This window comes from Lissotriton helveticus, chromosome 1_1 (genome assembly GCF_964261635.1).
Source record: "Lissotriton helveticus chromosome 1_1, aLisHel1.1, whole genome shotgun sequence".
Lineage (NCBI taxonomy): Eukaryota > Metazoa > Chordata > Amphibia > Caudata > Salamandridae > Lissotriton > Lissotriton helveticus.
Genome location: NC_136057.1, coordinates 1,729,526,915 through 1,729,551,172, shown reverse-complemented (window position 1 = coordinate 1,729,551,172; position 24,258 = coordinate 1,729,526,915). Strand labels below are relative to the sequence as shown.

General features: G+C 50.3%; 1 protein-coding gene across 2 annotated transcripts in view; it reads right to left on the bottom strand.

The window, feature by feature from the left end:
• Positions 1 to 24,258, bottom strand: part of BLOC1S1 (biogenesis of lysosomal organelles complex 1 subunit 1) — a 167,323-nt gene that overhangs the window by 48,405 nt on the left and 94,660 nt on the right. For both annotated transcript variants that reach the window (XM_078689178.1, XM_078689179.1), the window contains one exon: positions 17,770 to 17,902. In XM_078689178.1, coding sequence (XP_078545304.1) covers positions 17,770 to 17,902 — 133 coding nt within the window. The remainder of the gene's footprint in view (positions 1 to 17,769; positions 17,903 to 24,258) is intronic.

The following is a 24,258-nucleotide window of genomic DNA, read 5'->3' as shown; positions in this document are numbered from 1 at the left end:
AAGGAGGAGTTCTGCAAGGCGCAGAAGGAATGCCCTTCCCTCTTTGGTGTGCAGCAGCAGGCTGCAGACCAGGCAGCAGGTGGAGAGTCCAAGGATCATCTCATTTACTGGGAAGAGGAGTTGCTTTATAGTGAGCCTAAGTTCGCTGTGCCCGGTGCAGCCCGTGTGCTGGTGGTACCCAAGCGCTTCAGGAACTTCCTAATGGGTCTGGCTCATGATGTGCCTCTCGCAGGACATCTGGGGCAAGATAAGACCTTCCAAAGGTTTTTCAACCAATTCTTCTGGCCCCAGATGAAGAAGCATGTCGGGACATGTCAGGCAAGTGGCAAGAGCGGAGGGAAGTACAAGGCACCGCTCCAACCCTTTCCTGTGGTGAGCACCCCTTTCGAGCGGGTGGGCATCAACATTGTGGGGCCACTAGACCCCAAGACAGCCTTAGGCAACAGGTTCATCCTGGACTTGGTAGACCATGCCACCCGGTACCCGGAAGGTGTCCCTCTCAGGGCAATCATAGCCCACGTGCTGGGCCGTGCATTGATGGGGATATTTTCCAGTGTGGGATTCCCCAGAGAGGTGGTCTCTGACCGGGGTACCAACTTCATCTCTAGGTACATGAAGTCTCTGTGGGAGGAGTGTGGGGTAACTTACAAGCAAAGGGGTTGGTTGAAAGGTTCAATCGCACCCATAAAGGTATGATTATGGGCCTAGCGGAGCCCATGAGACGGAAGTGGGACGTCTTTCTACCATGCCTGTTGTTTGCCTTCAGGGAGGTGCATCAGAAGTCCTCAGGGTTCAGTCCCTTTGAACTTCTGTATGGCCACCCTGTTAGAGGACCTCTCACACTGGTGAAAGAGGGGTAGGAGAAATCCCGCGGGAAAACCCCCCAGGATGTGTTCAGCTATGTGCTGGCCTTCCGCAACCAGACACAACGCTTCAGGCAACTCGCTCAGGAGAACCTGGAAGCTAGCCAGGAAGAAATGAAAAGATGGTACGACCAGAATACCACTCTGGTCGAATTTCAACCTGGGCAGAAAGTGTGGCTGATGGCGCCAGTGGAGCCTTGTGCGCTCCAAGACAAGTGGACTGGGCCACATGAGGTGGTGAAGCGCAAGAGCGAAGTAACCTACCTGGTTAACTTGAAGACTCCCAGGCAGCCCCTGAGGGTCTTGCATGTTAACCGCCTCAAACCCCACTTTGAGAGGTCTGATGTGACAATGCTCCTGGCTACAGATGCTGGGATGGAAGAGGAAAGTGACCCTCTTCCTGACTTCCTGTCAGCCAAGGAGCAAGACGGGTCAGTGGATGGTGTGGTCCTCTCGCCCACCCTGACCCCAGAACAGCAGAGGGACTGTCGCCAGGTGTTGCCTCCCTGTTCTCCCTGACCCCAGGTGTCACCAACTGGTGCATCCATGATGTGGACACTGGAGATAATCTATCTGTGAAAAATAAATTTTACAGGGTAGCTGACAAGGTCGGGCCAGCATCAAGGAAGAGGTTTCCAAGATGTTGGCGCTAGGGGTAATTGAGCCCTCCAGCAGCTCCTGGGCTAACCCAGTGGTCTTAGTGCTAAAAGCTGCTGCGCCCGGTGCCACTCCAGAACTCCGGTTTTGTGTGGACTACCGTGGGCTCAATGCGGTCACCAAGACTGACGCACACCCCATCCCCAGAGCTGATGAGCTCGTGGATCGATTGGGAGCTGCCCAGTACCTCAGTATGTTTGACTTAACATCTGGGTACTGAATGAGGAGCAGCTTTGCGCGCATCCGAGATGGCCGCGTGAGCACAGGGCTCCCGAGGACCCTCGCCGCCTCCCGCATTTATCCTGGATAATATCCTGATTTGATGGAAGGTCATTGAAGACACAGCCCGGCTGATGTACTAGCAGGTTTCTGGGTCGGAACTGGACCCGGGGTCCCCGAGTTACGCCATCCTGAAGTTTGCGGCCTTCTCCATGGGACCGCCTGGGCTTTGAGTTGTGGCTTTACCCAGGTCGTAATTCAACAACAACGGCTGGCGGGGATCAGTTCACAGCCTCACTTCACTTTCGGTTTCGTTTCTCCTTCACTCCGTATCCCCTCTGCGGGGTGACGGCTGATCGGGCTGGCTCCTATGCCAGTCCACTGGGCTTGGAGCTAGCGACAGTTTGGCTGTGGACTCAAATTGACTCATCTCTGCCTCTGGTATTCTTGTGGGTGAATTCTAAGGAGCCATTTGGACCAGATCCCAAGCTTCCCTTCGGGGCACCCGGCACGCCATGACGGGCAAGCACGAGGGTGAAAAACGGAAAGTCAAGACCACCTTCCGAGGAGGCTCAACCCAGACGAATGTCATGGACCGCTACACACTTTCTAAAGGATCCCCCAGTGGCATACCTAAGACCCGGGAGGAGGCTGTCGACGATCCTGCTGTATCGGCGGACTTAACGCTACAGGACGTGATGGGCGCCATTGCTGGTATCAAGTCCTCTATTGGCCAACAATATGAAGCCCTGGCTCTGAAGCTGGCCACGGTGGCCATTGATGTCAACCTCATTCGAACTGATTTGGCCAAAACGAACGAGAGGGTGAAGTCACTTGACCTAAAGACATCCAGCCTCACAACGGATGTGTCCGACTTGCAAACAGAAGTGCGCAACCTTAGAACTGCCAATGACTTTTTTGCTCGTCGCTTGGAAGATTTTGAGGGACGTGCACGGCGCAACAACGTGCGTATTATTGGGGTCCCGGAAGACTCTAGTTCACTTTCCACTGATCTTCGAGTGGAGGACCTTATCCTCAATCATCTTGCACCCAAGGGCCTGAGCAAATTCTTTGCTATTGAACGTGCACACAGGGTGCCGGGGGGGACAGGCGAAGCCCGGTTTCCCCCTCCGTCCGATTATCGCACGGATCTTCAACTTCAGAGACTGCGACGCCATCTTGCAGGCGGTGCGGACAAGCGGTCCTACGCAGTTCGAGAACGCTGCTGTGAACTTTTATCCGGACTTTTCCCCAATCGGTCCAGAAGCAACGAATGGGATTTCAAGGGGTGAAACGGCGGCTTAGAGACATGGAGTTGAAATACGCGATGTTGTTCCCGGCCCGACTGCGGGTTGAATACGACAATCGGACATTCTTTTTTGTCCAGCCGGAGGAAGCAAGTGATTGGTTGGACACTTTACCTGCTCGCCGTGCTGGCCAAGACCATACTGGTGGCGCTGAGGGGGGCCTAATGGACCAAGAATGACTATGGCGTCTGTGTCCGGAATATTATTCACCGTGGACAGCTGAGGCTCACTGACTTCTTTGATCATTCCCTGCGTATCCTGGGAGGTAGCGGGGATGGCGGGACCCTTTCCTCCTCTGGGGTTCCTTTGTGTAGATTAGTTTTTTGTTTGTAATTGTTAGGGCGACAGGCACACTGCAAATTGGGGTGGCTTCCGAGTCTGTGCAGGGGTGGGGGGGGGGAGTTGTGTTGGGATCATTGGAGGGAGGGAGGGGAATGTGTTGGGGTTGTTCGTTTTTTCTTTTTCAAGGCAAATAACTTTTACTATTTCTGACATTGGTGTGGTGCTCGTTTTGAGATGAGAGTTCATTGTGGATTTGGATGGGGGGTAGGGGGTTGAGGGTACTGTGATGGAATGTGAATGGGTTGGGTGATCGGATAAAGAGAGGGGTGGTTATGCAGCTTTTGCAGCGCCTCTCACCTGACGTTGTTCTGCTACAAGAGACGCACTTGATTGGGAATACTTGTTATGCTCTTAATAGACGGGGTTATCGTCTTGTTGCCTATTCTGGATTTACATCTAGTTCTAGAGGGGTGGGTATATTGCTTAGGACTTCCCTCCCCCTCGAGGTTGATGATGTGGTCCTTGATGCCAGAGGTCGATATGTTGCACTTGTAGGGCGGTGGGAGGGAAGAACAGTTTCGTTGGTGTCGGTGTATGTTCCTCCTGGCCTACAATCCACAACATTTGCTGACTTGGGGCGGATGGTTTTGGGTCTCCCGGAGGGTGTTTTGATATTGGGTGGCGATTTTAACTCCGTCGTTTCCGGCAGAGCGGATCACTATCCACCCAGAGACCTTCGTGCTGCGCAATCCTGGTTGGGTGACTTTCTGGAGACATTGGGGCTTGTAGATTGTTGGAGGCTAATGCATCCAGAACAGACTCAGTTTACTTTCCACTCGGGAGCACATGGTAGTCTTTCTAGATTGGATTATGTCCTGATACCGGCTGCCCTGTCCCCTTCGATTGGAGAGATTAGACACCTGGCTCGGGGTATATCAGACCATTCCCCTATCTGGTTTCATTTTAATCTTAACACAGGCGCTGAAGGGAGGATAGCCCCGATTAACCCCTGGTATCTTCTAAACCCCAAAACTCGCACTGAATTGATTAAATCATTTGATCTGTATTTTGCTGAAAATGTGGGTTCTGTGTCCTCACCTGTTTCGCTGTGGGAAGCCTTCAAGCCTTATCAGGGGACAGGCATTATCTTTGATTGGATGTGCCAAGAAATGTAAGAATGAGGCAATTGTTCATCTCGAGACAGAACTTACAGAATTAGAGACTGCTTTGGAGCGAGATGTGACTCGAGACGCATTGCATATTCTCCACCTTAAATAATTGGAATATAAAACTTTGTTACTGATGCGGCCAAGATGATGAGTAGGGAACAACAGGGACGGTTGTATGATGTGGGTGATAAAGCAGGAAAATTGATTGCCTGGCTGGACAGAAGGGAGAGAGCGAGTCGTATGGTTCCTGTGATTGAGAAATTGGACGGTGTGCGTGTAACAGACCCTGTTGAAATTGTTGAATGCTTTTCTGATTATTTCCGAGAGGTGTATACCTCGCTGTCCGACAGGCCCGAGGAGGATTCTCAGTCGTTACTTAAAGATATCGCACTGCTGTGTTTGTCAGAATCAGATCGGGATTGTTTGGATGCCGCACCGTCGGTGGAAGATGTGGCTCTCGCGCTGCGCTCCATTCGTTCCGGCAAGGCTTTGGGTCCCAATGGCCTTCCTATATAATTGTATAAACTACGCCCTGATACCCTGGCTCCCTATCTTCGAGATATGTTTTTGGCTGCGCGAGAAAATGGCTCCCTCCCTAGGGATCAGCGTCTTGCGACCATTGTGGTGTTCCACAAGGAGGGCAAGCCACGGGATCGCTGCGCGTCTTATAGACCTATTTCGCTCTTAAATGCGGAGCCCAAGATTCTCGCCAAGCTGCTCGCTAATCGTCTGATTACGGTGATCAGCGACCTGATTCATCCGGATCAGTCGGGTTTTATCCCTCATCGTAACACGGCATTAAATTTGCGACGTTTGTATGGTGTTCTTGCGAGGGCCCCGACGTTGCGTGAACCGGCCATCTTGGCGTCCTTGGACGCCACGATGGCCTTTGATACAATTGAATGGTCGTATCTCTGGGCCGCACTCGCCAAGTTTGATTCGGCACTGGCTTTATTGGTTGGGTCAAACTCCTGTATGAAACGCCACTGGCGCAGGTAGTGGTTAATGGTCGGGTCTCCATGCCTTTTGCTCTTGGGAGGGGCACGCGGCAGGGTTGTCCGTTATCCCCGCTTCTCTTTGCTCTTGCGTTGGAGTAACTCGCCGCTTGGCTACGGTGGGAACCTTCAATAAAGGGCATACGTTGGACTCCGGAATTTGAAGATAGTATCTCCTTATACGCGGATGATATTTTATTGCACCTCACATCTCCCCAAAAATCGCTTAACGCATTGTTCGACGTGCTTAACTCCTTCGGGAAGAACTCTGGCCTTGTTATTAACTGGTCAAAATCCTATATCTACGTGCTCGCGGGTGGCGTCCCTCGTTTACCGCGGGGATGCCCCATCCAGTTGTCGCAGTCTGGTTTTAAATACTTGGGTGTGTTTATCTCGCTGGACCCGACGGTTCGCTACGAACGCAATCTACTCCCCCCACTCCAGAGGTTGCACTCGGATGTATTGCGCTGGCGTAGATTACCGTTGTCTCCCTTGGGGCGTGCGGCCCTTTTTAAAATGATGTCCTTGCCGCGATTTCTATATGCACTTCAGAACAGTTTTGATGTGATCCGAACTAAATATTTTCGGGAGGTAGAATCGTTGCAGAGGCAATTGATATGGGACGGACGTTCGCGCATCGCTCTTCCAAAATTAACACTTCCCTGGTATGATGGCGGCATAACACTCCCTGATATTCGTAGGTATTATTGGGCTTCCCAACTTGCTGCCATTAACCATGGGATGTATGGTCCGGCACTGACTCCAGCTTTTGAAATGGATAGGTGGCTGCTCCCGGGTGGTGACTACTACAGGGCGCTTTACTCGGGATCCTCCCGTTCACAACTTTCGGGACCTACCGCTATAGCCGTGCGTGTATGGCATAGCGCGACTGCGGCTATGGGCTGGAGCGATAGACTGACCGGCGCAACTCCGCTTTATGCCTCCGCAAAATTGGGTTGTCTATGGAAGACAAAGGGGTTTGATAAATGGGACACGATCAGTATTAGTAAAGTGTGTGATCTCTGGGTTAAAGGAGGGGTGAATTTGTGAATTTGTGAGGGTATTTGTAGAGCGCAACGGTCGCTCCGGAAAGAGCATCGTGGCGCTGACATTCCAGGTAGAGGATCAGATCATTTCTTAGTGGGTGAGGGGATTATATGGCGGCCTTGGTGTAATCGTCCATAAGGTTGAAGATCCAGGTTTTTAGCAATTTTCTGAATTGTTTTTCATGGGTTTGGAATCTCAGATTTTTGGGCATGAGGTTCCAGGCTTTTGTGGCCAAGTGGTGTAGGGTTTTGCCACCTTTTGTCTTCATGTTGGACCTGGCCGGAAGGATGAGATTGTCATGGGAGGAACGAAGAGATCTGGTCGGGTTGTAGTGGGGGAAGCGTTTGGTAAGGTATAATGGGCCGGAGTTATTGAAAGCCCGGAAGGCGACAATCAGCATCTTGAAGAATATTCTCTTGTGAAGTGGGAGCCAGTGTAGGGATCTTAAAGCTGCGGAGATAGATGATTTCCTGGGCAGCTTTAGGACAAGTCGGGCTGCGGTGTGAAGAACACTTTGGAGCTTGTTAAGTGTGGCCTTTTTAGCTCCAGCAAGGAGACCATTACAATAGTCCAAGGGTGAAATTATTAGGGCCACTGTTACCGTTTTCCTAGAATCTAATGGTAAAAAGTCGAAGAATTTTTTAAGGGATTTTATAATTCCGAAGCATCGGCCCGCTACAGTCCTGACGTGATGGTCAAAGGATAAATCGGTGTCAAACAGGACACCGAGGTTCCTTGCAGTAGTTACGGTCTGGGGGGGGCAGCAGAGTTTTCTGGCCACCAAAGGGCTGGGCAGAAGATGGTATTTTTTCCCATGGGGAGGATCTCCGTTTTGCTGGAGTTGCATTTAAGATGGTTTATGTCCATCCATTGGAAGACAGCTTTCAGGCAGTTTTTGAGGTTTAGCTCTGCCTTGGTTGAGTTTTCCTCTAAGGGTACGATGAGTTGTGTGTCATCGGCATACGATGTTACAAGTATGCCGAATGACTCAATCAGGGATATGAGAGGGATAAGGTATACGTTAAAGAGGAGGGGGCTCAGGATAGAGCCCTGGGGAACCCCAGAGGAAACTCTCTTCTCTTTGGAGTGGAAGGGACCAAGAGCGATAGTTTGGGATCTGTCGGTTAGAAAGGATTTTATCCAAGATAGGGCCACATCGGAGATACCTATATCTACCAGTCTGCTAATTAGGATGGCATGAGAGATAGTGTTGAACGCCGCGGTGAGGTCTAGAAGAATGAGGACGACGTTCTTCTTCTGGTCTTGAAGCATTTTTATCGAGTCAGTAAGTTCGATCAGTGCCGTTTCGGTAGAATGATTAGGACGAAAACCAGATTGTTGCGGATGGAGTATATTGTGCGCTTCAAGATATTTTTTGAGTTCTCTGTATACCATTTGTTCTGTAATTTTTCCCAAGGCTGGGAGGAGCGAGATAGGCCGAAGATTGGTGAGGTCGGACGGGGGTTTGTTGGCTTTCTTCATCAGGGGTTTAACTATTCCCTGTTTCCACAGGCGAGGGACAGAACCCGTGCAAAGAGAAGAATTAACAATGTTGTTAATTATAGGATTCACCACATCGATGAGTTGGTGGAGAATTTTGGGGGGACAGGGGTCGGAGGGCGACCCAGATTTGCACGCCAAGATAACTTCTCTGGTTTGGTCTAAGCTAACCGGAGAGAAACTTTTCAGACTTCCCCCTGGGGTTACTTTTTGCGGCAAATCGCTTGAGATTTGGGTTACTTGAGGAGGGGGAAAGTTTTTTTGAATGGCGTTGATTTTTTCCTCAAAATGGTCAGCTATTTTGTTACATAGGTCTTGGGATGGGGGTATTTCAGATTGTAATGCTTTGGGCTGGGTGAACGATTTCACTATTGAGAATAGTGTTTTTTGTTTCTGATTGGAATCTTTAATAGCGTTGATGTAAAAGATTTTTTTAGCTGATTTTATGTTGGAGTGGTAACTTTTCCTTAGTTGAATATATGATAGTCGGTCAGCATTGTTGTAAGTTCTGCGCCACTTACGTTCGGCTTTTCTACAAGATAGATGGGATGTGGCTACGTCGGATGTAAACCAGGGGGCATTAATTTTGGGTTTTTTGTCTGTTCTTCTGGGGCGATTTGGAGGGTCCCGTGCTCTGATTTCCTGAGAGATCCATCTGTGGAAAAGATGTGCGTCGTATTTAACGTCTCCAGTAAAAGTGGGGACCTGAGATTGAGAGATAGGGTTAAGTACGAAAGCTTCTTGCATCTTTTTCCAGTTGACGGAATTGTCAAAGTGCAAGTTGGATTTACTGGAAGTTTGTGAGCGTAAAGTTTTAATGTGGAACGAGATCAGACTATGATCCGTCCATATTTGAGGGACAGGGGGTAGGGTAGTGAGAGAGGGAAAGTTGGAGCATACCCCGTCGAGTGTATGTCCAAGTGCGTGAGTGGGCAAGGTAACACTCTGCTGAAGGTTGAATATTTCTAGGGTCTGTAGAAAGTTGTTAGCCTGTTGGTCGGATTTGGACTCAAGGTGAAGGTTAAAATCCCCAAGTAGAGTGAAATGAGGGTATCTAAGTAAGAGATGACCCAGAGTGTCGCTCAGTGTATCTAGGAACCTGGAGGAATTGCCGGGTGGGCGATAAATAAGTCCACCTGAGAAGGACAAGGATTCGTTGAGTTTGATTGAGAAACCAAGACCTTCGGTGTCTTTTAAGGGGTCTAAGTTAAAAGTATGACAGGTAAAACTGTTTTTCAGTATTAATGCAACTCCTCCGCCTCTCCCTTTCGGTCTGTCTTGTCTAAAGATGGAAAATCCCTGGGGGAGGGCAATAGCTAAGTCCGGATTACTATCTTCTGTTAGCCAGGTTTCGGTTATCAAGAGGCAGTCGAGGTCTGAATCGAGGATGAGGTCTCTTATGTCTTGGCTATGCTTACACATGGAGCGGGCATTGATCAGCCCTCCTTTAAAGTGTGGCAGGCTAGCCCTGGGGAGGGAAGAGGTGGGGGGTGAATGGACTGGGGTTGTGATGGGAGACCAATGGCAGAGTTTACAGCGGAACGAGCCGGTGAAGTTTGACATATCCAGTTTGCAGGGGCAGTTGTTCTTACCGCGTAGCAGGTGGAGGTCGCTGGGAAGATACCGGATATACGTGGTGTGTTGGGCAGAGTTTCCTGCGCCTGTCGCGGTCTTGGCGCGGACGGGCGCAGACGGGCTTGCCTTAGGCGCTCCCGCTGCGCTCGTCCGCTGCGCTTCCTGTGCATGCACATGTCTAACTGAGGGGGGCGTGGCCTAAAGGGGGCATGGTCAGCGCGCACGCCTGGGCTGATGGCGGCCGCTCAAGTGGATGAAGAGCGCGACAGCGTTCAAGTTGGCTGTGCGCTGGAAGAGGTTTTGTTCCTGACAGTGGCGATTTAAAACAACAGAGTAAGTGACACCACACAAAGATTAAAAATTGTAGATATATGTAGAAATGCAAAGAAAACTCGTACCACCAGCTCCCGGCTTTCCGCCTCAGGACTGGGTGTGGAAATGATGGAAGGCGCTAGATCTCAGCGCTTTTCTAGGCAGGTCGGGAGGGCGTGGCCTAAAGGGGGCGTGGTCAGCGCGCACGCCTGGGCTGATGGCGGCCGCTCAAGTGGATGAAGAGCGCGACAGCGTTCAAGTCGGCTGTGCGCTGGAAGAGGTTTTGTTCCTGACAGTGGCGATTTAAAACAACAGAGTAAGTGACACCACACAAAGATTAAAAATTGTAGATAAATGTAGAAATGCAAAGGAAACTCGTACCACCAGCTCCCGGCTTTCCGCCTCAGGACTGGGTGTGGAAATTATGGAAGGCGCTAGATCTCAGCGCTTTTCTAGGCAGGTCGGGGGGCGTGGCCTAAAGGGGGCGTGGTCAGCGCGCACGCCTGGGCTGATGGCGGCCGCTCAAGTGGATGAAGAGCGCGACAGCGTTCAAGTCGGCTGTGCGCTGGAAGAGGTTTTGTTCCTGACAGTGGCGATTTAAAACAACAGAGTAAGTGACACCACACAAAGATTAAAAATTGTAGATAAATGTAGAAATGCAAAGGAAACTCGTACCACCAGCTCCCGGCTTTCCGCCTCAGGACTGGGTGTGGAAATTATGGAAGGCGCTAGATCTCAGCGCTTTTCTAGGCAGGTCGGGGGCGTGGCCTAAAGGGGGCGTGGTCAGCGCGCACGCCTGGGCTGATGGCGGCCGCTCAAGTGGATGAAGAGCGCAACAGCGTTCAAGTCGGCTGTGCGCTGGAAGAGGTTTTGTTCCTGACAGTGGCGATTTAAAACAACAGAGTAAGTGACACCACACAAAGATTAAGATAAATGTAGATTGTAGATAAATGTAGAAATGCAAAGAAAACTCGTACCACCAGCTCCCGGCTTTCCGCCTCAGGACTGGGTGTGGAAATACTTTTTCGGACTTACAAGCGGAATATAAGCTGGGTGACAGGGAATTTTTTCGTTATGTTCAAGTACGCCATGCCTTGAATTCTGTGTTTCCTGTGGGTAGTGATATTCCGGAATCCTCCCCCATGGAAGATCGTGTATTAGATGGTCATGTGCCGGATAGTACCATCTCATTGCTTTATAAAAAGATGATTAATGACCGATCGAGTTTGCTTGATCGCCTTCGTGAAGCCTGGATTGCTGATGGTATTGAACTAGATGATGAGGACTGGCAATCCGCGATCTCCTCTCCCAGAGAGGTTGCGATTCCGGCCCGCCTCCGTCTGGTCCAACTCAAGATCCTCCACATAATCTATGTCACCGGCCCCAGTCTGATCCATATGGGCTACTCCACGGATGGCTTGTGTAGGCGTGGTTGTGGTCTCCTTGGCACCTATCTTCATATAATATGGGAATGCCCTGAGGTGGTGCGTTTTTGGAATCGTATACATGATGTGATGAGTGAAGTAACAGGTGTTGTGATGATGCCAGAAGCCCGGCAATGTCTGTTGAATGTATGGGGTCCGAATGATTATGACGTGTCGCAGCTTCGGTGGGTGACTCTTGCCAATGTGGTTGCCAAATGAGATATTGCACAATTGTGGGGGTCCCCGAGGCCGCCTACAGTGACTGCTTGGAAAGAGAATATGGACTGGTGCATGTTCATAGAAAAGACAGTGTATATAGCTAGAGGCAGACCCAGAAAATGGGGAAAGATTTGGAACCAGTGGAACTCATATCGGGGAGATATCTGTACGCCCCCACTCGCAGAAATTTCTAGTCCTTCTCAAACGCCCTGACCTGCATTCCTGCTATGCTGTGGTACATTGTACTGTTTATATGCAATTCTGCCTTTGCCCCCCCACGCCCCCCCCTATCTGTATTCGACGAATTTTGTCTCCTGTTGTCATGTATCTCCCGTCCTCCTTGAGCACAGGCCTACTGGATGTACCATTGCCATATTGCCTTGATTGTTTGTTGATGTGTTTCTTATGTTTTATGTAATAAAAAGTTAAAACAAAAAAAAAAACATCTTGGTACTGGCAGATTCCCTTAACTGAGGAGGCCAAAGAGAGGTCTGCGTTCTCAATGCCGGAGGGGCACTTCCAGTTCCGTGTCAAGCCCTTTGGGTTGAAGAACGCCCCTGCCACATTCCAGAGACTGGTCACCCAGGTACTGACCGGGCTGGAGGAATTTAGCACCGCAAACCTAGATGACATTGCTGTGTTCAGCTCCACGTGGGAAGAAGACTTGCAACACCACTGTGAAGTGTTGAAGGCTCTGCAAAGGGCAGGCCTCACTATCAATCCCAGTAATTGCCAGATATGGTAGGGATCTGTGGTGTATTTGAAACACCAGGTAGGGAGCGGCCAGGTGGCGCCCCTACAGGCAAAGATTGATACCATTCTGGCTTGGGAGCCTCCCCAAGCCCCAGACTGATGTCAGAGTCTTTTTAGGTCTCACCCGGTATTACCGAAGGTTTGTCAAGGGATATGGCACCATTGTTGCCCCCTTGACAGAGATGACTTCAAGGAAGCAACCCAGGAAAGTGAATTGGACTGATGCCTGTCAAACTGCTTTTGATGCCCTGAAGACTTCCATGTGCACCGCGCTTTTGCTCAAGGCACCTGACTTCTCCAGTGAGTTCATAGTGCAGACAGATGCTTCAGAGCATGGTGTGGGAGCAGTACTCTCACAGATCAACGACAAGGGCTTGGACCAACCTGTAGCTTTCATTAGTAGGAGGCTACTTCCCAGGGAACAGAGAAGGAGTGCAATTGAAAGGGAAGCTTTTGCTGTGGTCTGGGCTCTGAAGAAGCGGAGGCCCTACTTGTTTCGGACTCACTTCTGGGTTCAGACAGACCACAGGCCCCTCAGATGGTTAATGCAGATGAGGGGTGAGAACCCAAAACTGTTGAGGTGGTCCATCTCCCTACAGGGAATGGACTTTATGGTGGAACACCGCCCTGGTACAGAACACACCAACGCTAATGGTCTGTCCAGATTCTTCCGCCTTAGTGAAGAGAACTCCCAAGAGGGTGGGCAGTTCTCCTCACTTTCAGCTGGAGGGGACACGTGTTAGACCTGGCATCTTTGGCGTAGTTTCACCTGTCTTTTTGCCTCTAGCTCCTGTATTTTTGATGCTGTGCTGCATTTCGTTTTTGCTGGTTTAGATGCTTTGGGCACTTTGCCACTGCTGATCAGTGTCAAAGTGCAAGTGCTCCCTGAGTAAATTGTAAGTGTAATTGGTTATCCATGATTGGCATATTTTTTATCACCAAGAAGTCCCTAGTAAAGTGGACTGAGTGTGCCAGGGCTGGTGATTCAAATACTACTAGTGAGCCTGCAGCACAGATTGTGCCACCCACATGAGTAGCCCTAAAATTGTGTCTCAGGCCTGCCACCGCAGTGCCTGTGTGCTGTCCGTGGACTGCCATGTCAACCTGGCCAGTGTCCCCACTGACCAGGCCTAACCCTTCCCTTTCTGTACACATTACACACTACTATGGAAGGCCCAAGGTACCCACCTGGGCAGGGTGCAGTGTAGGTGAAAGGTGGAGCATGTACTAGTGCAAGTGACATGCTCTGGTAGTGAATTACAGCAGTTTTCGTTTTTCACTATTGTGAGGCTATCTTGCCCATAGGCTATAATGGGGAATGCTGTGTACAGTGGTTACCTGCATATATTCCCATAGGAGCAAGATAGGACATAAAGGTCTGGTATCCCTAAACTCAGAATTTAATAACACATCTTTTAGTAAAGGTGGTTTTTAAATCCTGTGCTTGGGAACAGCACTTTTAGAAAGTGGCTGTTCTCTTGTCTGACCTTTCTGTGTGCCTTGGCCTGTTTGGAATTGACCTTCTGGTTTGTGAGTGACAGGGGCTGGGTGGCTCCCAGAGGCTAAGTGGGCCATCCCTGGGCTGAATAGCTCCATCTGCATCTAGAGTGGTGGGAAGGGGTAGCACCTGGGCCTGAATAGGGCTGTGCCTGCCTTCCACAATGCTGGCTCCACCTCCTGCTGGGCGGCAGACAACCCTGCCCCTCTCTCCGAAAGGAATGGAGAAGCCATGAAAACAAAGTGCTCAAGGAACACCGAGAACTAGTTCAGACCGGGCTCAGAGCCCTCCTGCACAAAGGGAACAAATACTTTTAGGGGTATAAGTATAGGACCCCAGACTACAGAAAATTAGATCATCCTGGAATCAAGAAGGAACCTCTGCCAAGGAGAAAGCTGGAAGACTGAAGAGGAAGGACTGTCCTGCAGTGTGTTTGTGGGCTGACCTGCAGTTGCTTTGCTGTCAAGGAGAGGGGAAGGACTTTGCTTTGTGCTGTGTCACCTTGTTTGAAGAGCTCTCCAAGGGCTTGAGTAGAGTTGGCGCCCTGTTAAAAAGTCCAAGGAACAAAAGGACTTCACCCCCAGCTTCCCCCTGAACTCTCCTGAGAGAGTTCTGTCCTCCCTAAAGTGCTTGGGCCAGTTGTGGTGCCTCTGGAAGTTGTACCTGTTGTTTGGGAAGCTGGAAAAGAATAAACTAAGTCTTTCTGCATAGTTTCATGCATCGCTCGTTTGCGGAGCGCATCCCCGTCAATGCGAGGAAATTCCCGCTGCCACGAAGATCGAGATCGTCGCAGCGCCTGTTGCCGCCTCAAGAACTGACGCATCCTTCGCTTGCGGAACCATTGCTCCGGTGCGGGAAAAGTTCCATAGTCGCAGAGCCTTTTGTCACTGAGTGAGATTGACGCACTGCTTGCTTGCGGACTGCATCACGGCACTGCGAGAGTCGTCGCAGAGCCATCGCATCGAGGGGCTGCGAGAGGAGAAGATTGACGCTGCACATCGCCGCCGCACCTGAGACAGTCGCCGTCCCGAAGATCATCGCATCGTACCTTTGCGAGACGCTTCCTACGAAACCTGCGTAACGGAATCCATACAAGGTTTCGCATCCCTCCCCATACAGACCGGAGTCACCGCAACATGCCCGCTGCGTTCAGCCGGGTTGCCGCATCGCCTCCCCAGGGTCTCAGGTGTGACGCATCGCTTGTTTTTCAACGCTGCAGCTTTCACTTGGAACTTTTTTCGCATTAAAGGTACTTTTGGCTAAAACGTGACGCAACTGTGGATTATTTTAACACAACCTTAAGAACTCTTTTGAAACCATATTCTTGAACTGTGTATGTTAGATTTTTGTCGTTTTGGTCTTGTTTAGTTTAGATTAAATAACTATTTTTCTAAACTGGAGTGGTGTCCATTTGTGGTGTTTTCACTGTGTTACTGAGAGTGTTGGTAGAAATACTTTATACATTACCTTTGATAAACCTGTCTGCTCGTGCCAAGCTACTAAGAGGGGTGAGCAAGGGTTATCTAAAGAGAGAGTGTATCCCCCTTACCCTGACTGGAGGCCAGGGTCCCTATCTGGAGGCCAGGGTCCCTATTTGTAAAGTACCTACCTGTGCCAACAAGAGACCCCGAAATCTAACACATTCCAACGGCGGATGGACTCCGAGGCTTGTGGAATGTGAGGACTAGTCATAGCAGAGTGAATGTGATGAGGGACTAGCTGCTGAGAGTCAATAAGAGCCAGGCTTCAGTGGGCCAGCCTTAGGACAGTGACCAGGATTAGGAACTAGCCTCGGGGCAGGGACGGCGGCGAGCTTCAGGACAGTGAATGTGAGATAGGCTAGCTGCTTGGACAGGGAAAGTGAGAAGGGCTTCAGGACAGTGACTGTGAGTTGGGCTAGCCGCTGGACAGAGAAAGTTAGACGGCTTCAGGACAGTGAATGTGAGCTGGGCTAGCCGCTGGACAGAGAAAGTGAGACGGGCTTCAGGACAGTGACTGTGAGTTGGGCTAGCCGCTGGACAGAGAAAGTGAGACGGCTTCAGGACAGTGAATGTGAGCTGTGCTAGCCGCTGGACAGAGAAAGTGAGACCGGCTTTAGGACAGTAAAAGTGAGCTGGGCTAGCCACGGCCAGAGAAAGTGAGACGGGCTTCAGGACAGTGAATGTAAGCAGGAAGGGGGGGGGGGACAGATAAACAATGAACATCAGCAAGAATAAATAGTGCGACAGGATCACACTCCAGCCACAAGAAGACCTGGACCGGTGAGGAGTAGGGCGGTAGCACGGACCGCCCCTAGCACAGCTTCTGTCAGCAGGGTCGTAAAGGCCGGTCTTTTAATAGCGAATGAGAAGTGAAGAGGAAAACACAGATTGACCTGGGACAGTGAACGTGAGGAGGAACGGGAATGGGCTTACGGTGGGGAGAATGTGAAGGCAGTATGTAAGCAGCGGCAGCCTATAGGACAGTGACTGAGCAGGGAAGCCACGGGGGCGGTACTGGGGAGGGAGGAGGTAAATAAAGTCAGCAAGAGCTACGAATGCCTTGGGAGCAGGAGGCCACTAAATGTCAGCAAAGGCCGCCCTCATGAAGGTGGACGTTCCGGGGCCTGGCAGTAGGACAGTGAATGTGAGCGAGGTCTCAAGGAGCGAGTTTAGAGCAGTGAAGAGGGTCCAGACACAGGCTTTGTACAGTGCACGTGGGCAGGGTCACAGGGACTAGCTTTGCAAGAAGGAAATGGCCACATATCTCATGTTAGGACAGTGACCGAGCAGTAACACCAGACCCAGATTTAGAGACGTGATTGGGAGACGGGGCCTGTCCTTGGGAAGGTGAAAAGGGTCCAGGGACGGGCCTTAGTACAGTGAATGTGGGAAGGGTTTCGGACACAAGGATTTGCTTTAAACGTAAACTGGGCAGGGGACTGCCCTAAAATATAAAAAAAAAATACGCACTGGGACTGGTCTAAGGACAGTGAATGTGAATTGGGCCGCAAGGAAGGGATTTTAGAGAAGTGATTTCAGCAGGAGCTGGCCTTAGGGCAGTAGTTGTGAGTAGGGCTGGGTCTAGCCTAGAGTCTCTCCTAGACCTGACATTCCTCGGACGGAGGGCGGCAGGTGCAGCTGCTTCACATAACTTCGGGCCCACACACATCTCGGCGGCTTCCTCGTGGCCCCGCCGGGGTCACTTTAAGTACTGGGCCTGTCCTGCCCTGGTGCTGTGTGTGGTCCGGGCTCCAGAGTGGGTATTTAAAGCTTTTGCAACCCGGTGGGAGACACAACCCCGGGAGGGAACCGCTGATAACACTATCGCCTGCACTCACTTGATCGCTTTCAGAAGGAAGAAAGGCTGAGTCAGCCCGGCCGGCTTTCGAGGAGGTGACCTACAAGGTTAATGACAGATCTCTGCGGCAAAACATTAACCGCCCGAGCTACCTTACCCTCTCAGTTTATCACTACTACAGACACCAGCCGGGTATGCCAGAGTTGAAGGGCAGAACGGTGCTTCAGACAGCCCCCTAGGGGGCTGGCGGCGCCTCTTTACGTCTCCAGGGCTGGGCGAAGCCTTGTTCTGCCAGGGGCGAGGCGGGACTCCTGGGAGGCACAAAGGCCCTTTCACAGCTCCAGCAAAGCTCGGTGCAGAGGGGTGAACCCCCGCGTGACTCACAAAGCCGCACTATCTCGCGGCTCCCACTTGTAGGAGGGTGCAGGAACAAACGGTTCAGTGCAGGCTTGGCATGGGGGCGCAGGAGGCATTCCTGGCACACCCACACCGCAGCTCGGTGGTGCCTGCCAGGGTGAGCTCATGCAATCCTAGGCCCGCAGGACTGGCAGACACAGCTGCGTCGAAGTTACCAGGCCAAGGGGTGCTTCACGGCATTCCGCCTGCCGCCAGTCTAGGATGCTGGAAAGAAGGGAGCCTGTCGGGGCCGGGGCGAGGGTGGCAGACTCACCTTCAGCGCCTGGTTGAAGTTCTCCACCATGCCAATCCACTGGCCCGTCTGTTTGGCGAACTGCGCGGCCTGAATCTGCAGCGTCTTCACCTCGTGGTCCAGCTTCCTCTGGTTCACGTAGGCCTGGGCCACCCTGGGGCAGGAAGAGCAGAACAGACAGGTGACGTCAGGCACCGATTCACTCACACAGAGAACAGGACGAGCTGAGCAATCCTCTCCATTAGAGAACAAGTGTCACCATACTGTGCAGCACGTATAGGACAGGCAAGACAAGCTTCCGCTCACAGAGCACCTACAGCAGGGACAAAGCAAGCTACCTCACACAGAGCACCTACAGCAGGGACTAAGCAAGCTTCCTCACACAGAGCACCTACAGCAGGGACAAAGCAAGCTTCCTCACACAGAGCACCTACAGCATGGACAAAGCAAGCTTCCTCACAAAGAGCACCTACAGCAAGGACAAAGCAAGCTTCCTCACACAGAGCACCTACAGCATGGACAAAGCAAGCTTCCTCACAAAGAGCACCTACAGCAAGGACAAAGCAAGCTTCCTCACAGAGCACCTACAGCATGGACAAAGCAAGCTTCCTCACACAGAGCACCTACAGCAAGGACAAAGCAAGCTTCCTCACACAGAGCACCTACAGCATGGACAAAGCAAGCTTCCTCACAAAGAGCACCTACAGCAAGGACAAAGCAAGCTTCCTCACAGAGCACCTACAGCATGGACAAAGCAAGCTTCCTCACACAGAGCACCTACAGCAGGGACAAAGCAAGCTTCCTCACACAGAGCACCTACAGCAAGGACAAAGCAAGCTTCCTCACACAGCACCTACAGCAGGGACAAAGCAAGCTTCCTCATACAGGGCACCTACAGCAGGGACAAAGCAAGCTTCCTCACACAGAGCACCTACAGCAGGGACAAAGCAAGCTTCCTCACACAGAGCACCTACAGCATGGACAAAGCAAGCTTCCTCACAGAGCACCTACAGCATGGACAAAGCAAGCTTCCTCACACAGAGCACCTACAGCAAGGACAAAGCAAGCTTCCTCACACAGAGCACCTACAGCATGGACAAAGCAAGCTTCCTCACAAAGAGCACCTACAGCAAGGACAAAGCAAGCTTCCTCACAGAGCACCTACAGCATGGACAAAGCAAGCTTCCTCACACAGAGCACCTACAGCAGGGACAAAGCAAGCTTCCTCACACAGAGCACCTACAGCAAGGACAAAGCAAGCTTCCTCACACAGCACCTACAGCAGGGACAAAGCAAGCTTCCTCATACAGGGCACCTACAGCAGGGACAAAGCAAGCTTCCTCACACAGAGCACCTACAGCAGGGACAAAGCAAGCTTCCTCACACAGAGCACCTACAGCATGGACAAAGCAAGCTTCCTCACACAGAGCACCTACAGCACGGACAAAGCAAGCTTCCTCACACAGAACACCTACAGCACGGACAAAGCAAGCTTCCTCACACAGAACACCTACAGCACGGACAAAGCAAGCTTCCTCACACAGAGCACCTACAGCAGGGACAAAGCAAGCTTCCTCACACAGAACACCTACAGCACGGACAAAGCAAGCTTCCTCACACAGCACCTACAAGCAGGGACAAAGCAAGCTTCCTCATACAGAACACCTACAGCACGGACAAAGCAAGCTTCCTCACACAGAGCACCTACAGCAGGGACAAAGCAAGCTTCCGCTCACAGAGCACCTACAGCAGGGACAAAGCAAGCTTCCTCATACAGGGAACCTACAGCATGGACAAAGCAAGCTTCCTCACACAGAGCACCTACAGCATGGACAAAGCAAGCTTCCTCATACAGGGCACCTACAGCAGGGACAAAGCAAGCTTCCGCTCACAGAACACCTACAGCACGGACAAAGCAAGCTTCCTCACACAGAGCACCTACAGCATGGACAAAGCAAGCTTCCTCATACAGGGCACCTACAGCATGGACAAAGCAAGCTTCCTCACACAGAGCACCTACAGCATGGACAAAGCAAGCTTCCTCATACAGGGCACCTACAGCAGGGACAAAGCAAGCTTCCTCACACAGAACACCTACAGCACGGACAAAGCAAGCTTCCTCACACAGAGCACCTACAGCAGGGACAAAGCAAGCTTCCTCACACAGAACACCTACAGCACGGACAAAGCAAGCTTCCTCACACAGAGAACCTACAGCAGGGACAAAGCAAGCTTCCTCACACAGAACACCTACAGCACGGACAAAGCAAGCTTCCTCACACAGAGCACCTACAGCAGGGACAAAGCAAGCTTCCGCTCACAGAGCACCTACAGCAGGGACAAAGCAAGCTTCCTCACACAGAGCACCTACAGCATGGACAAAGCAAGCTTCCTCACACAGGGCACCTACAGCATGGACAAAGCAAGCATCCTCACACAGAGCACCTACAGCATGGACAAAGCAAGCTTCCTCATACAGGGCACCTACAGCAGGGACAAAGCAAGCTTCCTCATACAGAGCACCTACAGCATGGACAAAGCAAGCTTCCTCACACAGCACCTACAGCAGGGACAAAGCAAGCTTCCTCACACAGAGCACCTACAGCAGGGACAAAGCAAGCTTCCTCACACAGCACCTACAGCAGGGACAAAGCAAGCTTCCTCATACAGGGCACCTACAGCAGGGACAAAGCAAGCTTCCTCACACAGAGCACCTACAGCAGGGACAAAGCAAGCTTCCTCACACAGCACCTACAGCAGGGACAAAGCAAGCTTCCTCACACAGAGCACCTACAGCATGGACAAAGCAAGCTTCCTCATACAGAGCACCTACAGCATGGACAAAGCAAGCTTCCTCACACAGCACCTACAGCAGGGACAAAGCAAGCTTCCTCACACAGAGCACCTACAGCAGGGACAAAGCAAGCTTCCTCACACAGCACCTACAGCAGGGACAAAGCAAGCTTCCTCATACAGGGCACCTACAGCAGGGACAAAGCAAGCTTCCTCACACAGCACCCACAGCAGGGACAAAGCAAGCTTCCTCATACAGGGCACCTACAGCATGGACAAAGCAAGCTTCCTCACACAAAGCACCTACAGCAGGGACAAAGCAAGCTTCCTCACACAGAGCACCTACAGCAGGGACAAAGCAAGCTTCCTCACACAGCACCTACAGCAGGGACAAAGCAAGCTTCCTCACACAGCACCTACAGCAGGGACAAAGCAAGCTTCCACGTACAGGGCACCTACAGCATGGACAAAGCAAGCTTCCTCACACAGAGCACCTACAGCAGGGACAAAGCAAGCTTTCTCACACAGCACCTACAGCAGGGACAAAGCAAGCTTCCTCACACAGCACCTACAGCAGGGACAAAGCAAGCTTCCTCACACAGCACCTACAGCAGGGACAAAGCAAGCTTCCTCACACAGAGCACCTACAGCAGGGACAAAGCAAGCTTCCTCACACAGCACCTACAGCAGGGACAAAGCAAGCTTCCTCACACAGCACCTACAGCAGGGACAAAGCAAGCTTCCTCATACAGGGCACCTACAGCATGGACAAAGCAAGCTTCCTCACACACAGCACCTACAGCAGGGACAAAGCAAGCTTCCTCACACAGAGCAGTCACGATGGACAAGCCACGTGTACAGGTGACGTCAGGCATCGATTCACTCACAGAGAACAGGACAAGCTGGACAAGACTCACCATGCAAGCTGGACAAGACTCACCATGCTAGAGCAAGCGGCACAATACAGAGCAGCACGTATACGACAGGCAAGATAAGCGTCCTCATACAGGGCACCTACAGCATGGACAAAGCAAGCTTCCTCATACAGAGCAGATAAAGGATGGACAGACCATGTGTACAGGCGACGACAGACATCGATTAATTCATACAGACAACAGGAAAAGCAGGGCAAGCACCCCATAGGAGAGCAAGGGCAGGACATGCTTCCTCACACAGGCCATGTCACGACAGAAGACCAGCTTCCTCCCACAGAGCACGGCCAGGACAGACCGGCCACATGTACAGGTGATGATGAACATTGATTACCTCATACAGAGAATACTATAGACGGGGCACGCTTCCTCTTACAGCGCACATACAAGGCAGGCAGACCACATGTACAGGTACTGGTAGACATCAACACGTTCATACAGCAAACAGGGCTAGCCTGGCAACCTTCCTCATAGGAGAGCAGAGCAAAGCAAGCTGCTTCCTACTATGCATGGGCAGAGTAAGCGTCCTCAAACAGAACGTACAGGAAAGGTAGGGCAAACATCTCCATACAGAACATGTACAAGATGGCAGTTAATAGTACTGAGTACAAGCCCAAGCGATAGTGTCAATGGGAGACTTGGTCAACTTGCATAGAAGGGACACTGGTTCACTTCTGCGCTACAAGGAATTATTAGCAAATCAATAGCAACTAACGCCTGATGTTGAGCATGAAAACATGAACATGAGAACAGTGACAGGCCCTTGCACGAGAAAGAATCTTATTTCTTTTAAACCACCTTTTTATTAAGTTTACAATCCAAATGTAAAAAAAACATGGAATTGGACACGTGCTGTGGTTTCCTTTACAAGCATCAGGTATTAATACATTGCTAGATCATCATGCCATATTAGACACTAGCCTCTCGGGTCGCATTCTCCAAGGGAATATATCCACACTCCAGGGATGTTAGTCATCAATGGAACTTGCACCATTTCCCCCAAATATTTCTGGGCATCCTCTATTTTGATAGATTATTTTTTCTGGCGCCACACAACACTCCATGTTGCAGCACCACCCTTTAAGGCTTTTGGTTGTACACAACGCCACGCTGAAGAAACATCTCAACTGGCTGCCAGTCCCATATCCCACCACAGCTTCGGGTATACTGGCATGGTGAATTTACCCCAGACACCCAAAAGCATCATCTCAGCATCCAGGCTGGTCTCAATGTTAGATGCCCTCTCCAAGCAAGTCTTTAGGTTTTGCTGGAATTACTGGGCAGCCCTAACTTATATGCGGCAAGCCCCCTCTTTTCCCGCACCTTCAAGACTTTGGGTAGACCTACTGAGCCCATAAGCCTTAAATTGTGACTATGAATAATACACACTGTGCAACAGTTTACTTTGGAGCAGTCGAAAACCTGAACTTATTGCGGTTGTGTTTGGTGACCACACGGCCTCGTCTCATTAAGTGGCTGCTAAGATCTTGTTAAGAATTGTACTTTAATTGAGAAAGGAATGCAACACAATAGCAGGATTTAAAACACAAACGACAAAAGAACAACAATTGTAAATGCGTGTGTATCCAATTAGAAAAAAATTACTGGGGCAAAATAATGGAGCTACATGTAACACATTGAAACTATTCACAGCCCAGTCCATCAAATGGCATATACAAATCTAATCTAAATGTCGTGGTGTGGAAATTATTTCAACCTTAAATATCAGTTTGTAAGGTCAGCATTAGAACACACACCGTTGTGGGACACCTATTTGTAAATAAAAACAAACAGCAATGGTCACCATAGTATAAATAAAGAGGCTAATGTTGAACAAAAAAAGAATGAATACGAGAATATGCTAAAAAGAAAGACAGCCTTATAAGGAGAAAGCCTGTCTGCATAAATCAACAAGCATTTGCAATGATGCAGTAGGTCTTGCATGTGTTAACGTTAGGGCTGTTGGCGTTGAAAATGGCAATCTTTAAACTTTTTTTTACAGCCGAGAAACGATATATGCATAGCGCTGTTGCTATAAAAAAAAAAAGCAAAAGTAAAAAAGTCATTTTCAAAGTCAACAGCTCTAATTTTATCAAATGCAAGACCTACTGTATTGCAAATGCCTGTTCACCTAGCAATGTTCCATGGTGCAGTACCATATGTGGCCAAAAGAGGTCCCATAGGACCTCTTTTGATCATACATGGTACTGCACTCTGCGAAGTTGGAGCTATTGGCATTTTAAATGGCAATATTCTTTTACCTAGCCATGTCGCAGGGTGCGGTACCATACGTGGCCAAAAGAGATCCAATCTTTTGGCCACATATGATGCTGCACCCTGTTGCAACTAGGCTAGGTAAAAAAACACTGGGATTTATAATACCAATAACTCCAACAAACGCGAGACCTTTTGCATTTGCAAGGCTTGTTATCGATCTGTTGAATGACTAAGCCCCAGTCATTTAACAGATCAATAAAATCAGTCTGGGAGCTTCGAAGAGCTGACTACATTGAAAAAGACACAGGATTTAGAACTCCCACGTATCCCATTTGCATGTGGGTGTAGCTTATACAATTCATGGGGTTTTACCATTGCCATCTGGGACTTTATAATGAAATAAAGGGGACAAGCCCAAGACTGAAAAAAAAAACGAACAAAATGTTTTGTTAAGTTGCTACTGGGGTAAACCATCAATAAAAATAGTGTTTCTTGTTTTCCAGGATGTCTTTTTATATTCCCTTCTATATTTAGCCAATTACATTTGAACTCATGTCATATGTTTGAT